General features: G+C 36.3%; 1 protein-coding gene across 1 annotated transcript; it reads left to right on the plus strand.

Moving 5' to 3' along the window:
• The first annotated feature begins 789 nt into the window (after positions 1-789).
• Positions 790-12,538, plus strand: LOC577449 (cell division cycle protein 123 homolog). The gene is made up of 11 exons (XM_030972804.1): positions 790-1,069; positions 1,890-1,958; positions 2,667-2,715; positions 3,247-3,345; positions 4,276-4,382; positions 5,438-5,486; positions 6,359-6,434; positions 7,907-8,029; positions 9,229-9,257; positions 11,216-11,449; positions 12,388-12,538. Exons 1-11 carry the CDS (start codon positions 996-998, stop codon positions 12,430-12,432), a joined length of 954 nt encoding a protein of 317 aa, XP_030828664.1. The 5' UTR covers positions 790-995; the 3' UTR covers positions 12,433-12,538.
• The last annotated feature ends 5,155 nt before the right edge of the window (positions 12,539-17,693 follow it).

Genomic DNA, 17,693 nt, shown 5'->3' on the forward strand with positions numbered 1-17,693 from the left:
TTTTGTCATTTTACCTAAAGATAAGTTATAAATTGTCTGCATTGGTATCATTTAACACAATTCCATTAAAGATTTTGGTTGGAAAGGGCATTATTAAGTCACAAAGAGCACAAACATATACACATTGGTATCTCTCGATCGATTAATCAGGTCGGGACATCTCGGCCCATTTTTTCCAGCTGGGCCGAGTAGTCCCGTGGGCCGAGTTAGCCCGACGTCTCATAAGGTCATACTAATTAATACACCAGTTTACAGTTGTATCAGTGCGCATGAGCAGACAGAGGTCAGAGGTTATTGGCCCCAAAATTGGGGCCAATAACCTCTGACCTCTGGTATTTATGCGTAAATTAAGATTGCACCCATGCAAATGATGATATGCGCGCACAACGCAGCGCGCAGGCAGTGATATCATCATAATTTGCATGGGCGCAATCTTAATTTACGCATAAATACATGACCTCTAGGTCATTGGCCTTGTTTAAAATGGCGCACACAACTGTAAACTGGTGTATTAAGATTCAACGTTGTGAGAGATATCTGCATGATGCATATATGACCGGGTTTATATATACCTCCCCCCCCCCTCCCTTTCGAATTGCCCCTCCCAACCTGTCAACCTACTATGAATAACAAAAAGAAACATCATCATCAGCATCATCATCAACAACAAAATAACAACAACAATTTGATTATAAATATCTATTTTACCACATCAGTAGAATCCCCCGGCTCCCCATAGTCATAGAGGCTGTATATTGCGTAATGTTGTGGGTTGCCGGTTCGGTCGTATGTACGTATAGACAGTCGAAGCAGACGATATTGCATCATTCGCAGCATCAGCATGACCATAACATTTTCTGTCGCTCTTGAAACCGCCTGTTCTTAAGTGGAACAATCAGTCAGTGGTCGAAAACCTGACACAAATGCACAAGCTCTTAAAGTTTATGTGACAGTGTTCATCTATGTTCTTGAAATTATCTTGCTAAATATCAACAATGAATCGACAGCATATTTTGAACTGTAGTTTTTCTTCATGGTACGCTAACTTCGTGGAACATACGATTGAGAGGTAGGTGTATGTGTGAAACTAATACGAATGCGAATCGGTATGGAGTCGCAGATCGCATGATGTTGTTGTACATGTACATGTACCTTGTATTTGAAGAGCCCTTTTTCTTATTCAGGCTTACTTACACAATAACAATTCTACAGATTTACATGCTATAAAATGTGTCGCCCTTCTGTTGAAAATTACATTTTGATGATCGTGCCTGATGATGTGCCAGTAACAACGCTCAAAATACACGGGGGCGGTGGGTGATTCGCCTCCGTCGGGTACTTGCTCACGGGGGCGATTGCAAAATTAAAAACCGCCCCCGTGTAATTTTAAAATAAAGATTATCTTTTTTTATATAACTTTAACACAATATTGAGTATCAATTTTCAAACCTTAAACCAATGAAATGGAACTTGGATGGCGCTATCTCTCCCATCTCTTTGAGTATTACCGTTATTTACCGATACAAAAAAACGGAAGCTCGCACTATATTGTGCGGCCGTCAGCAGTGGCTATACTGCACCGGTACATATTTGCACGCTGACTCCCAATATCTGCTGGAGCTGGAGACGATCACGCAAATACTGAAATATGCAGAAGTTTTTCGTTGTGAAAAGTGTGAATCCTCTGAAATCTGGTGATTCTAAAAGACCAGCAAATTATGTACCTCGACCAGTAAATCAATATCGAGAAGAAGAACAAGACCAAAGATGTTGCAGGGGCGTATCTAGGCGGTTTAGGGGGTTTAACTCCTACGAGTTATAAAAGACATTAAAGGTTGAAGCCTTTCAACATGTGATGTCTTATATTTTCATATCGTTCATCTCAACAGTGAAGTTATCAAGCTGCCACAATCCTTTGTCAACTATTTACTGGAAGATGGGATCTATCTTCCTCTGAGGTATGTGAAAACAGGAATTTGAGTGAGATAAAGAAGATCATCAGTTTCAGATGTAAACATTCAGATTGGATTGTTGCATTTGATAATCTAAATTTTAGACACGCGTATGGGTTGCTTTCAAATGTTTGCCCTTATGATATATGGAAGCAAATTAGTGTTGTATATAGGTTCTACATGTAGATCTGTAAAAGACAAGATGTTTGTGGACCTACATGTATTTCTATATATGAATATATGTACCAAAATTTCAAACTTTATTTACCAAACCTAATACTGATAATTTCTTTCCTTGTATTTTTTCATTCTTTTCTTTCATAGATTTCGTAAAATAATGCAATAATACAAAACTGTCTAAACAAAACAAGACAAGAAAGAGAAAAACCCGGCAGGAAATATGTTTATATGGAGTTCTACTATATTTTCGATCTGTAACTTTTAAGATAGAGAATATTTATTTATAAATGCTTTTGACATTTTGCAGGATATAAATGCTATTTCCTAGAGGCTGTCAATATCAATATCAGGGACATATTGCTTCTGATTTGAAGGGGGGGGGGGGGATGCGAGCTGATTTTCTTATTGCATGTTTTCAAATTTGCAAACTTTCAAGATTGTTTGTTGTTTTGTTTTGATTTTCCAACCCCAAAGGCGGCCCTTAAAAAAAAAAAAATTTAAGAAAAATCTTTCATTTTTTTTGTCTCTTTGTAGTAAAGATGAGATAGCAGAACAGAATATCCAGGATGTGGGCTCATCCAAGGTAAGTTGATGCATGTTAAGTGAAAGTTCAAGAAAACTTTGTAAATGAACAATTATCTTCCAAAAGAGAAACTATCTTCTAAAAGAGAAATTATCTGATATGTTGATATATAGTTGTAGATTTTTTTTTAAAGAATAGGATGATGAAAGAGGAGATTGAGAACTACTGAATACAATTGATTTCATTTATTTATTCATGTATTTTTTGGGGGTTATATATATATATACTGTCAGCTATAATACTGTCTGTGTATAAAAGAATTTATATTTATTTGTAAAAGGGATACATTCACTGTACATGATGTACATGATGTATTGGCTGTGGTAGGAAGCACCATACGGTAATACAAATACAATGGGTTATTCACTCATTGTCAATTTAAAGATTGATGGCTGACGGATGTGTGCTTGCATTGTATTGCATTGTGTGTGCTGATCGATAAGCTAATTCTATCTGTTAGAATTAAAACCTGGGTAATTGTATTCAAAGCAAATAGAAACAATGTTTCAATATTAGAATTTTGTTTTATAGGTACGTCCTTCCTTTCCCGATCTACAAGCTAAAGTAGAGAGAGCAATAAATCAACTTGGAGGTGAGGTTTTCCCAAAGCTGAACTGGAGTGCACCAAGGGTAAGTCATGTATTCTTGTGATATTTCTGTGACATGTAAGCACCAATAACATTTTGTAAAAAACAAAAATGCACTTCTATCTTTAATCTTAGCAACAAATATCGTGACCATTTTCTAAAATCTGTTACAGGTCAATTTATGATCATGCTATACCTTGTCAGTTACTAGATCTTTGTAATGTTGGCTAATGCACTTGTAGAAACTTCTACTAGTTAAACAAACGTAGCTATTTTTCCCTTTTAACATTCATGAATTCTTAAAAAAACAATGATCTGTTTACTCAATAATCATTACTGAGTGCAACTTAACGTCTTAAAGCCCCACTGCGCTACTTATAGCTACATACTTGCGCCCTCTATATAGCAAAGAATGCCTAATCGGTGACCATTGGTCCCCCATGATCCTCTTTTTCTTATGTTAATTGAGAGCTGATTTGATGAGATATAACCACCTGTCAGTGATCATGCAGGGAGGTCTAATCCCTCCTGGCCAAACTAGTGCAGATAGGCTTTAAGTAAACAGATGGAGAGTACCGGTACATGCATGTTAAATTGGGAAAGTGGCTGCTATATTCGGCATCATCATGTATAGTCACACCAGGGAAGTGCTCACGAAGACTAAGATCGACTTTAAGTTGGACTTAACTATGGAAGGCCATTCATGCCATTGGTTGCTCTCACCATTGGTCTCTCAATAATGATCTTTAGATAACATTTTTTCTTTCAATAATGAACTGTAGAAATCAATAAATTCTGTAGATTTGTGACCACGATTTATACGTCCCTTGAGAAACCAATGTCAGGAAGGGTTAGAGGAACTAGTGGCATGAATGGCCTGCCATAGTTAAGTCCAACTTAAAGTCGTTCTTAGTCTTTGTGAAACAACCCCCAGGAATACATGATACTATGGAAATGTTTGTCTTTCTTGCAGGATGCTTCCTGGATTGCCTGTGGTAACTCACTGAAATGCCACACTTTCAATGATATAATCCTGCTCCTCAAAAGCTCCAACTTTATTTCTCATGATCTTACCGAACCGTAAGTATATATGTTGTGTGTAATTTATTGTATTATATGTACCATGCCTTATCATGTTAAAGGAATTAGAGGATTTACTCCACTGTCACTTCTGTATGGTGTATGTGTGTGTGTTGGGGGGGGGGGGGGGTAAACTGGGCTATTGTGGCTATTGTAGCCTCGTTCAAATGTTTTGTTACATTTTTTAAAATAGATTATTTCTATTTGTCTGTCGCTCCAATTTGGGGGTATTCTGAGGAGGCTAGGAACAGTGTGTGGTATATGTGTGAAAGTGTGGTCGGGTGGTGTGTGACGTGTCACATGGTAGGGGAAGGGTGGGGGGGGGGGGGTTGGAATTGTGTTTGGTTGGATTATGTTCCAACTGATTTCATTTTTGTTTTCATCAATCGTACAATCTATATAATGAAAATGTTTTGAATTCATGTCAATGAAAAACAACTGCATTTATTTCTAAGATTGATCATTATCAAATGTTGAACATTTTCAACAAATGCAAATAATTTGCATTTTGTTTCAAAAGCTTTTCTTCTCTTGATGTTTACCTGTCATCATTGCTTACAGCACCACCTTAGTTCTGCATGTAGAAGACACATTCCTTTGATAAACACGACTTATTTTTATGCACCTTATGTTCAGCAGGGATGAGCACCGAATCATCTTCTAATTTGCTTAAAATGCATGTGTAGCAACAACTTGTAACATAAATACAAACAATGTATATATTGTACGATTTCAATTTTCAGAGCCTTGAACTATATTATTTGTATGTTTGTTTGTTTTACCTGCACTGCTAAGAAAGCATGTGTATGCTTGCTTGTAAATAAGCAACCAGGGGACCGACGGCTTTGAGTCCTCTCTGAGGGACTTGGTAATGATGATTAATGCCTTACCAAAGGGCACTAGTGCATTGACTTGGTCTCGAACCTGTGACCTCCCAGTTACGAGACCACTGATCGACCACTGATCGACCACTGAGCCATCACGCCTCCTGCATTATTATGAGATGTTACATAATTTACTATGAAACAAACTGTGGTATCCTTTATGTTTTATAGATTTACGTTATGTGATGAAACTGAACAAGCTGGACAAGTGCAATACGAGGTAATTCTATTTCTTCATTTTTATGGTGTCCATTCATAATGAGGTTCATATGTTCATATTTATTGTCCATTTAACTGGAAATGTGTGGTATTTACATGGTATATGGATACTATAAACATTAATACAAAAAGAAAAAATCAATAAAATAATTGTGAGTAGACAGAAAACAAAAACAAAAACAATCAAACATACATTGTATTGTAGTCATGCATTGAAAATAACATTACACGTTTACAAAGTGAGGTGGAAAGATATCATTCGTTTTATAGGAAAACTGACAAGGTGATTTTTAATTATAATGGTAACTTGTCATACTTGTTAATATAATATAGAGCTGAGAATTAATAATCATTTCTGTAAATTGATTGTCTTGATTCAAGTTAGCTGTTCCTCTACTGTTTAAGGTTGAGAGATAAAGGAGACAAAATATTGTAAAGTTTGTGAGTGTTTTTGATATCATAAATGTACACAATGTGTGAACAGTGAAAGAGTCAATAAGGTAAATCAAGATTACTTTTCTTCTCTCTGTCAATACACAAGTAAAAAAGAGATGAACACACCACTTTGGGTACTAGTATTGATGTCACAGATCACTGAATATGAATATTAATCACATATTATCAGTATCTAGATTTAGGCCTTAAGTTAATCTGTGTATAATATTTTTGTGTGAATGGAGCCTGCAGGTTATTACTTTTTAATTTTCATCATTAACACATTCATTCTTTTCAAGATTTTATCTCAAGTGACTGTATTCTTACTTTTTTTTCTTTTTCATTTGGAGTTATTGTGAAGTCATGTTTCACAATAGGCATTGACAAATATCGGTAGATGCATTCATCTCGTTAAAAATGTGTATCTTTCATTTTCAGTTGGTGCTTAGAAGATGGACAGAAATACCTCCCTCAATGGAATTCCGTGTATTTGTTGGAAATCAAGAAGTGATAGGTATGAGAGCATTTTTAGGACACTCAATCATTTGACACCATTCAGGGATAGATTTCACTTTTATGACTGACAGTTCTTATTCCATGTGCATTCCATTTTATACAAACATTAGGAGAACCACTTAGCATTAAAGTCACTACCTTAGCACCATTTTCTCTCATCTGAACAATGTTACCAATTCCCTTTAAAATAGCTATAGAATTTCCCGCTTTTTAAAGATCAAGAATGAAAACACAGATAAGTTTTTGTTCTCTCCTTCTTAAAAATCAAGTACTTGTAATCTCGACACAGTCCCTTTTCTCTCTTTTAAAAGCAAGCTTTGTTTTATATTTTGTTTTGATTTAAACAGCAAGATGAAATAAAAACAGAATCATTTATAAATCAATCTTTTGTTTGACGATTATCTCTTTTCCATCTTTGTTAATCCCACCCTTGTTTTTATTAAACAAGGGGGGGGGGAAGACTTTTAAGGGCGGGATAGACACTTATTTAAAAGAGGTATAGAATTTGCTGCTTTTTAAAGAATAAAAATGCCCGAACAGGCTATTATTGAAATTTTTGTTCTCTCACTTGTATTCTTGACACAGTTCCTGTTTTTTTTCTTTTCTTTTCGCATTTTAAGCCCCACTGCACTACTTATAGCTACATGTACTTGCGCCCTCTATAAAGCAAACAATGGCTAATCGGTGCCTGTTGGTCCCCCATGATCCCCTTTTTCCTATGTTAATTGATAGCTGATTTGATGAGATAACCACCTGTCAGTGACCTTGCAGGAAGGTGTAATCTCCCCTGGCCAAACTAGTACAGACAGGCTTTAAAAGAGCTATAGAGTTTTAAAGACTAAGATTTGAGACCTGCCGATTATTGATATTTTTCTTCTCTCCTTCTAAATCATGCACTTGTAATCCTGACACAGTTCCCATCTTATCCTTTAAAAGCTTTAAAAGAATTTGCTGCTGTTTAAAGAATAAGCATTACACCTGACATATAAACTGAAAGATTTCTTTACAGAGATCATGTGACTGTGAACCGCCACGTCGCTAGGGGTCTGGGCTTAGCAAATAGATTTCTTGAGCGCGGGATCTCTTTTAAATGTCCACAAGAATTGACCAAAAAACACTCACAAAAAAAACTTTGTTTTTTACCCTTTCCCGTAATCCTTATTACTCAATGTTTTTACAGACATTCATGAAAAATTGAACATCCAAAGAATATGAAAATATTTTTTTTTGTTCAAATTTGACGGTTATCTTTATTTTTTTCACTATTTTTTCAAGTTCTAGCCAAACGACTTCTGTCTCACTTTGTCATGACCAGTCACGTATAGTCCTCATTATAACCTGAATTTTTATAAATGTATGATTAGTTATATCAGGATTTGCATCAATCATTTGGTTGGTATTTGCATGATACCGGTAAACTGTTTTGAATGATCACGAAGTCCCATGTTATCTTTATTTTTCCTGATCTAGCAATCTCTCAACGTGACTGTTCAAGTTTCTTTCCCTGCGTACCTCCATTAGTAGATGACATCACATATGAGATTAACAACTTCCATGACAGATACGTAGCTGGCTTATTCAAAGAACAACATTGTAAGTCTGATGGATAAAATTAGCAAAATATTGACTTTGTATTAACTTGTATATTCAATCTCCAAGATAATATATCCTGATATTACTTATTCATCAAATAAAGATAAGAAAGGGAGTAAACATCTCTAAGATGAAGAGTTTCCATACAAACAGAAGTTTTATTCTAGTTCTTGTCTCTGTACATGATATGACATCGATAAAGGATTGGAAATGTGATAAAATAGTTTTCAGAGAGATCAGTGATTGAAACTTAGGAACCGTGTCGTTAAGGGAACGGCCCATTTTATTTGCAATGTTTTGTTTTAATAGAATACATGCATAGGTAATGTTTAGGTAAATGGATTATTTTCTCTGATAAAGAAAATTGATAGCATAATTGCAACTAACATACATATTCAAACACATTGAAATACATGGATATCACAATATGAATAGCTTTGTTTAAGTACTAGTATATGATTCCTTTCATGACAATTATTCCACATTTTCTTGGGTTTGGCTCAATAATTGTTTATTCAGAGCCCTAAAAAATATACCAGATGCACAAGTAGGAAGGGCAAAAATTTCTGCACACACTGCAACCATGTTTGTTTCATGCCTATATTGCATTTGAGGCTAGGAATTTTAAAAAGTAAAATAAATTTGTTAATCGATAAATTGGCGATACATAGAGAGATTAGAAATCATTGTTTTTAAATGAAAACTGGCCATTTAAAAAACTTTTCTACAACAGTCTCCCCTGTGTATATATAGTTTACTTTTAAGAGACATTGCGTTTTATTCTATCATTGTAGCGATAAAAGAAATTGTTTATTGTTGCCAATTTGAAGAAGAATGTGTGCTCAATTTAGCCCTAAAAATAAATCCTGTCCTGAAACTGAAAGGGTTAAACTAACATGATTTGAGATATATTTCAGAAAGCTTGTACCGGTATACATATTTTTATATGATAATGATGATGATATATGAGATTTATAAGGTACCCAAATGTTTATTCTTAAATGCATAAAAAGAACGGTTGGCCTATGAAACGTATAATTTGTGCACTTTGGATACCGGTACTTTTAGGAAAGATCAGTAGGTGCTATCGTTTTTGGCTCAAAATTTTACTCTGAAATCTGTAGTAAGAAAAAAGTGATCTAGAGAAGTATTCATTTGTGGAGATGAAAATGTTTGTATTTGATCTTTCTTCTTTACAGATGTCTTAGATGTATTCCGCAAAGACAAGGTAAGAAATCACTGTCAAGTCTTGTCAGTATATTAACACAGATGCCAACCAGTTCGACTAAATCATATTTAGTACGATATTAAGAGTGAAATACGATAATACGATATCACCCCTTAAAATACGATATTTCATCTTTGAACAATTTTTTTTTTTAATCTTTTTTTTTTAAGCCCGGCACCTCACACTATACGATCTGATTATCATCTAATTTGGGAAGAATTTGCAATAGCATTCGATATGAACATAGAGAAGGTTGAGTTATGGGAAGAAGTCAAAAGCAATTTGGTAGCATTATCATTGTTATTATGCAAGTGTGGTAGAACTGAGAAAAAAATGTTACCTGAAAAGCATGGCTCTTCAAATGCTTTCATATTCTAAATATGACAAATAACAGCGTATAAATGAGGCATGATTTTTATGCCACATGTTTTTGTAGTCCCATATACAACTTTCTGTGTACGGTGCTTGTTACTGACTGGGCCAAATTTCTTATAATTTTGACTCCAGAACCTTGCAGTACACACCAATACTTATATGCTACATGATCAACTTTTTCTGATCGATTCCACACCATTTCAATTGCATGACCAGAACTCAACTTTACCTTTAAACATAAAATCTTAATGACAGAGGACCTTAATAGTCACAAGGTAAATGATACTTAAATTGCATGGAATTTCAAGCTTTATTGGAGAAGAAAAAAGCTAATCAGTATGAACAGCTCAGAACCAGCAATTGTCTATGATTTGAAATCGATTTGGCTTTTATTCCGATTTGACATTGATTTGGCTTTAATTCCGATTTGAAATCGATTTGGCTTTTATTCCGATTTGAAATATGAAGAGATAAACTTATGCACTAAAATTGTAGTTGTTGGTATGCTAATCATTATTTGGAACCTAAATGAGGTATATGATGTTTGTTTAGATTTTCACATCTTATATATATAACTTCCATAGATTCGAAAACCGGATTGCAGGAGGATCATGTAGGCTTTATACAACAGTTAAAGGGGAAGTCCACCCTGAAATTAAGTTAGTTTTAATAGGAGTAGAAAAATGAGAGAAACAAGTCAGTGAAAGTTTGAGCAAATTCCGATTAAAAATAAGGAAGTTAGGATTTTTGAAGTTGAAATCAATCAAACACAAATTGGCAACTCTATGACGTATCATGCGAGCTCAACTTCCATTTGCTCAGTACTAAAAAAATCTAAAATTTTCATTTTCCCTCAAGAAAAATTTCAACCATACATGCACCCTAAATATAATAATTGCAAATATGTTTCTATACTCCCCCTGCAACGAACAAATATATATTCCGTCATCAATAACGAAGAAAACATGATTTTATGGAATATTATGCACAAAGCAAATGAAGGAGAGCTCGTATAATAAGTCACAGAGTTGCCAATTTGTATTTGATTGATCACAACTTCAATAATTTATAACTTTCTTATTTTCATTCAGAATTTGCTCAAACTTTCACTCACCTGATTTTCTTATTATTCTGCCTCTATCGAAACAAACTTATTTTGGGGGTGGACTTTCCCTTTAATGTAGATAAACTGTTTGTGAGAGAAAACCAGTTCTATGTTTCTGTATGGTTAATAGTATGCTCTGATATGTGCCAGGCTATAGTATGATGTAAGAACTTTCGTAATTTTTTTATTTGAAAAATGAATAATGGAAAAGAATAATAATATGTAGGTATTTAGTGTAACTTTTTATATGGTATCCGTAGTAAAAAATGGTTACAATGCTTTGATAAAATCTCAGCTTTAAACCAATAATGTGATGCTTTTATTTGTTCAGTTTGTTGCGTATATAAGATTATTCAATTTTAATGCAAAGTGATCATTTCTTATTTGATGACAGCTGCAGCTGATGTGTTTGCAATAATTACATTTTTATCTTATCATTATGTACTTTTTTTCTTCATTAAAATTAATTTTCTTGCAGGCTGAATTTTTAATTGTAGATTTCAACCCGTTCAATGAGGTGACTGATTCCTCCCTGTTCACGTGGACTGAGCTGTACAGGATGAGAGATGGGGATGAGGAATGTGACTTGAGATGTATCAAGGAGGAGGCCGGTGTACAACCAAGCCCTTATCTAGCTTACTCCATGCCATCGGACTTCTTAGATCTAAGATCGGGGACAGATGCCAACAAGCTTGTTGACTTCTTGAAAATGGTGAGAATTGATTGAGGAACTCTCCAATATATTATACGATCATGGCTTTTCACCGTGTTTCTTTAAAGCCCCACTGCACTACTTGTAGCTAATTGCGCCCTCTTTACAGCCAACAATGACTAAGTATTACCCGTTGATCTCCCATGATGCCTTTTACTTATGTTACTTGAGAGCTGATTTGATGAGATTACCACCTGTCAGTGACCATGCAGGGAGGTCTAATCCCTCCTTGCCAAATTAGTACAGATAGGCTTTAAAATAGGTAGCTGTATTTATTATAAAAGAAAGCATGGAAGTTGTTATAACCGATGCATTATAAATTAAAGGAAAAGTGTATAATAAGTACTGATTCCAGTATCTCACTAGATTTGTGAGGAGGAACAAACCACCATTCAAGTTTTATTCCTGTTTGTAAATCTATGACCAGTTTTGTTTAAAAATCTTATATTGAAACGGCTCTAAATATGTTTTAGCAAATTGTAAACAAATTTAAACATCCATTTAGAGGACTTCATATAAATTATTATCATTAACCTTCCCAGAATGCATTAGGTAATTTTCTGCGCAGTAGCAGTCAAATTTACTCCAATTAATCATGAAGATATCAGATTTAATTGTCGAGTCAATCAAGGGTAACATGTAACATTTTACCTGTAGTGCAAATGTGCATGTATACATGTCTTTTCAGCAAATGTGTACATACCGACTTACATGTAACTAGGGGAGCCTGCACCTTTGTTTTTAAACAGAAATATGGTGCCCTATAAACACTGTGAATCCTAGTTATTATTATTATCATCTTTTTTTCAGTCGTCATGATGACAATTCCTACCATTTTGTTAATACTTACCAGGTAATTTTAAAGAATAGGAACATACTACACATATTTAACTTATGAAACTCAATATTATTTTGAATTCTTTCTTTTTTGTTTGTAGGAGGTCCAGAGACAAGATGACTCAGTAGATGATGATGAGAGGTGATGATATCTCACCGTGATAGGCCAATGATCTTCAGAACTCTCTTTCTCTCTCTCTTTCTCTCTCTCTCTCCCTCCCTCCCTCCCTCCTTCCCTCCCCCTCCCCTTCCTCCATCTCCTCCCCCTTCCTCCCTCCCCTCTCATTCCTCCCTCTCTCTCCCTCTCTCTCTCTCTTTCTCTCTCTCTCTCTCTTCCTCTCCCTCTCCCTCTTCCTCTCTCTCTCTCTCTTATTCTGTAATGGTAATCTGTTCTTAACAAGTGTACATACATGTAGTTGGAAGGAATGAAACATTTAAAAAAAAAGTTAATACAAGAAGATATAATTTATGTAAATCATGCAAGAAACACAAACATTGTCCAGTGTACTGATGTTTTCTAGCATTTTATATTGTCCACAATCATGTGATTTTTCTTTCTTTCATGATACAGTCTAAGTAATTTCTTTTAATCGTTAGTCTCCACTTTTTATCGTTCAGATATACTTTCACTTTTTGTTTTGATTAAAAAGGGGATGTGATGGGTAATTGGTATCCAACTCAAAAGATAAGACACCCAGAATTTTTTTTGTTAAATTGATTTGAAATTAAACTTAATCCTGTGTACTCAATGTAGTTACTATTTCTTAAAACTTAAAACAAAAATGGAAATGAAGATTATTTTTGGAATGAGAAACACAAACATATTATGGCTTTTGACTCGCATTCCTATTGATTCAGCGCAAACTTGATACAAGACGATTTTGACAATATTTTTTGAAAAGCCTAACTACTCATTTATCTGTGACAGCACAATTATGAATATGGTATCATTAGGCAGAGTAATTGTTACCCTTTACCATGATTCAAGGTCACATATGTTATAACCGTTTAATTAGAAGCTACCAAAGTTGGGTACACTTTTTTTGATACGCACTATATGTACCAGGGTTAGCAATTAAAGGATACTAGAAAAGAAGGACCTTATTAGACGGGATGTAGCTAAAGAAGAAATAATCTGCTTTTGCCAACAACTATCTTCTTAGATCAATAACATTAAATGGAACATTCTGAAGATGATGTTTTATTGTTAGGTCAAAGTACTGACATGTGATTTATGTAATTCCAAAGTCCATGAACTGTTATGTTTCTGCACTGACAGCGTTTCTTACCAGTATTAAAGGCCCCCTGTCCTACTTGCTCCCTCTATATAGAAAACAATGCCTAATCGGTGACCATTGGTCCCCCATGATCCTCTTTTTCTTATGTTAATCGAGAGCTGAGTTGATTAGATAACCACCTGTCATTGACCACGCCGTGTGGTCTAATTCCTCCTGGCCAAACTAGTACAGCCATCCTTTAATGTATTACTCTATTTGTGCTTATAGCATGGATGGAAGATTTCAGAGGGATAAAAATGCCAAGGGCAAATTTTGCCTTGACAAAGGTACCTAAACTAGGGTGAGAAAAATGTCAATGCATCCCTTCAAACTTGTTTCAGTCTCATTCAACTTCTCTGTGGCATTTCCCTATTTTCCTTCAATAATATTTCTTTCTTCCACCGAGGTACATTCAAAATAGCGTTGCGACATGAAAGAGTTTACTCCAGTAAATTTGGTTGCCTTAAATGCACATTGAAGCACTTCATTGTGCTATTCAATATATGCAGCTATCAGTGTTTATTTAATATTATGTAGAAACTAGATGTAGTGCCGAATTTTTAAAAGGGATTCATCACATGCAGCTAACTATTTCCTAGTGTTTTTTTTATACATGAAAAGATAATATTGATCAAAACCTCATTGGATCATGGTGTCTAATTAGTTTAATCATTGTACTTTGTCAAGGGACGCAATATTTTGATGTAACCCATTCCTTTACTCATGTTTAAGTCATATATTGTGAAAGATAGATTTCTCTGTCTGCCGTATATAAATTCTTGTATTTAAACATTAATTTTCTGTATTCAATGAGTTTTATGTCTCTGTATGTAGTGTCAATAAGATTTTAAAGTTGTTTTTTCTTCTTTTAACTTGGTTTAGGTGATGTAGGCTAGGGGGCTGCATGCTCTTTCATTTAATGATACATGCAAGCAGCAAGTGAATGTATATGATTCAGAAACTTGGAATGTGAAGACAGTAGATTAAAGTACCTTAAAGAGAATAGAAAGAGCCATGGTATTGAAGATGCGTGGTGTGAAACTGCTCGATAGAAAGAACACAAGCGAGCTCATGAAAATTAAGGTTGGGTCATGAGAAAATAAACCAGGGGGGTGTTTCATAAAGCTGTTCGTAAAGTTACGCATGATTTCATACGAATGACTTATATATGAAAAGCCAAATGGGATGCTCAATCATTTTTAACTGCATCAACTAAAGTTTAACTGTGCTGATGTAGATCAACATTCTTATCATAAAAAAAAACATTTTTAATACAAAGTATATTTTTTGCCATAATTTAGTTGAGGTTATTGGAAATATAGTCACTTTGTGAAAACATCAGGAAAAACTGTGGACATCCTATCTGGCACTTCATATTCAAGTCGTTCGTAAAGTCATGCGTAACTTTACTAACAGATTTGTGAGACACCCCCCCCCCCCCCCCCCCCCCCCCCTGGTGGAATTGGTAAAGACAAGGTGGATTGAGATGAATGGTTAATGTGCTGAGAAGGGAAGATGATGAACCTGTGAAAAGAGCGTGGGATCTGGAAGTGGATGGAATATGAGGAAACGGAAAACCAAAGATTTCATTGAAAGATTTGGTGAAAGAAAGAAATCTTTAAAGTTGGTCTAAATGAGGAGGATGCTCAAGAAAAGAAGAGGCGGGAGGGAGTGTCAATGTGTCAATCATGGTGCGAAGGTCAGTTACCCCTCGTGAAAGTGAAAATGCTGAGTTTAAAGAGGTGGTTGAGTTCTGGAAAGAGGTGAAAAATAATTTGGGAGCGTTATCATTGTATTATGCAAGTGTGGAAGAACATCAGATAAAACATGTTCCTTGAAAAGCATGGCTCTTCTAAATATGGCATGTACGTAACATCCTACAGTGGCGGATCCAGGGGGGGGGGCCCGGGGGGCCCGGCCCCCCCCCCCCTTGAAAAAAAAATCATGTAAAATCACGTGATTTTTACGATTTGTGGGGGTTGGGCCCCCCCCCCCCTGGCGCTCAAGGGGGGGGGGGGTGCAAATTGAAATTTTTTTGAGGATCAAAAAAAAAAAAATGTGCTCATTCCCCCCCCCCCACTGAGCGAATTTTTGGCCGGCGCGTTTTTCAAATTTTCTGAGCGACTTTTCGGCCGGCGCGATTTTCAAATTTTCGGGAGCAAAAAAAAAAAAAGTTGGGCCCCCTCCCCTAAGAAATCCTGGATCCGCGCCTGACATCCTAACAATCAGAACGGATTTTTATGCCACATGTTCGTTAGTAATAGTCCTATATACATCTTTCTGTGTACAGTGCTTTTAACTTAACCAAGTGACTGGGCCAAATTTCTTATCATTTTGATGATTCCAGGAGCTTGCAGCATACACACCAATTCGTGCTAGATTATCAACCTTTTCTGATCGATTCCATAACGTTTCTTGCACAATGTAATCAGGGGCGTCGCTAGACCTTTTTTAGTGGGGGGGGGGGGGGGGGGGCGGGGGTGAAAAGGCCAACGATTACCGACAAAACTAGGCCCTCAATTACCGACAAAATTAAATGCCCCAATATTTACAAATTTAACCCTATGTACCCGGGGCCGAAGGCTAAATTGTTTTTCCTTTGCGTATGCGCAAATCGTCATTTTCCTCGACGACATAAATATACGAGTTATTTCGTCAACTTAGTCAGCATCATAGCTATATATTTTAATGCAGGCGCGGAGCTAGGATCTCATTTTAGGGAAGGGCGGTAGTGAGCAGGCGAATCACTCAAAGAGCGCGCGAAGCGCGCTTATTAGGGGGGGTGGGTGATAGGCCTACCGCGCGAAGCGCGGAAGCTTAGACGTTTCCTTAAATTATTAGGAAAATAAGACGATTTACTGTACCGTTCTCGACTGTTAACCCTTGTCTGGATGACTTCCTCCCCCCCCCCCCCTCCCGCGCGAAGCGCGAAAGCTTTGGCGTTTCATCAAATTATTATAAAAAGAAGACGATTTGCTGTACCGTTCCCGACTGTTAATCCTTGTCTGAATTCAGTTCCCCGTCCCCGGCCCCCCACCCCTCCCGTGCTGAAGTTTTGGCGTTTCATTACATTATTAGAGAAAGTAGACAATTCGTTGAACCGTGCTCGACTCTTAATCCTTGTATGAATTCAGTTTTTCCCTCTCTCTCCCGCGCGAAGCGTCGAAGCTTTGACATTTCATTAAATTATTAGATAAATTAGACAATTGGGTGTACTGTTCTCGACTCTTAATTCTCGTTTGAATTCAGTTTCCCCTTCCCCGCGCGAAGCGCGAAAAGCTTAGACGTTTGATTTAATTATTATAGAAAGAAGACGATTGGGTGTACTGTTCTCGACTCTTAATTCTCGTCTGAATTCAGTTTTTCCCTTCCCGCGCGAAGCGCGAAAAGCTTAGACGTTTGATTTAATTATTATAGAAAGAAGACAATTCGTTGCACCGTTTTCGACTCTTAATAAGCCCTATTTATCTGAATTCAGTTTCCCCCTCTCGCGCGAAGCGCGGAAGCCTCAACGTTTCCTTAAATTATTAGAGAAAGCAGACGATTGGGTGTACTGTTCTCGACTCTTAATTCTCGTCTGAATTCAGTTTTTCCCTTCCCGCGCGAAGCGCGAAAAGCTTAGACGTTTGATTTAATTATTATAGAAAGAAGACAATTCGTTGCACCGTTTTCGACTCTTAATAAGCCCTATTTATCTGAATTCAGTTCCCCCCCCCCCCCCTCTCGCGCGAAGCGCGGAAGCCTCGACGTTTCCTTAAATTATTAGAGAAAGCAGACGATTGGGTGTACTGTTTTCGACATTTAATCCTTGTCTGAATTCAGTTTCCCCCTTCCCGCGCGAAGCGCGAAAAGCTTAGACGTTTGATTTAAATTATTATAGAAAGAAGACGATTCGTTGCACTGTTTTCGACTCTTATTAAGCCCTATTTATCTGAATTCAGTTTCCCCCTCTCGCGCGAAAGCTTTGACGTTTCCTTAAATTATTAGAGAAAGCAGACGATTCGATGCACCGTTGTCGACTCTTATTAAGCCCTATTTATCTGAATTCAGTTCCCCCCTCTCGCGCGAAAGCTTTGACGTTTCCTTAAATTATTAGAGAAAGCAGACGATTGGGTGTACTGTTCTCGACT

Source organism: Strongylocentrotus purpuratus, unplaced genomic scaffold (genome assembly GCF_000002235.5).
Source record: "Strongylocentrotus purpuratus isolate Spur 01 unplaced genomic scaffold, Spur_5.0 spur5_scaffold_6, whole genome shotgun sequence".
Lineage (NCBI taxonomy): Eukaryota > Metazoa > Echinodermata > Echinoidea > Camarodonta > Strongylocentrotidae > Strongylocentrotus > Strongylocentrotus purpuratus.

Excerpts from the sequence above, each read along its gene's own strand:
- LOC577449 (XM_030972804.1), top strand. The coding sequence starts at position 996 with ATGAATCGACAGCATATTTTGAACTGTAGTTTTTCTTCATGGTACGCT. Across the intron at positions 4,383-5,437 it reads TCTCATGATCTTACCGAACC|ATTTACGTTATGTGATGAAA; the intron begins GTAAGTATATAT and ends TATGTTTTATAG. Across the intron at positions 11,450-12,387 it reads TTGTTGACTTCTTGAAAATG|GAGGTCCAGAGACAAGATGA; the intron begins GTGAGAATTGAT and ends TTTTGTTTGTAG.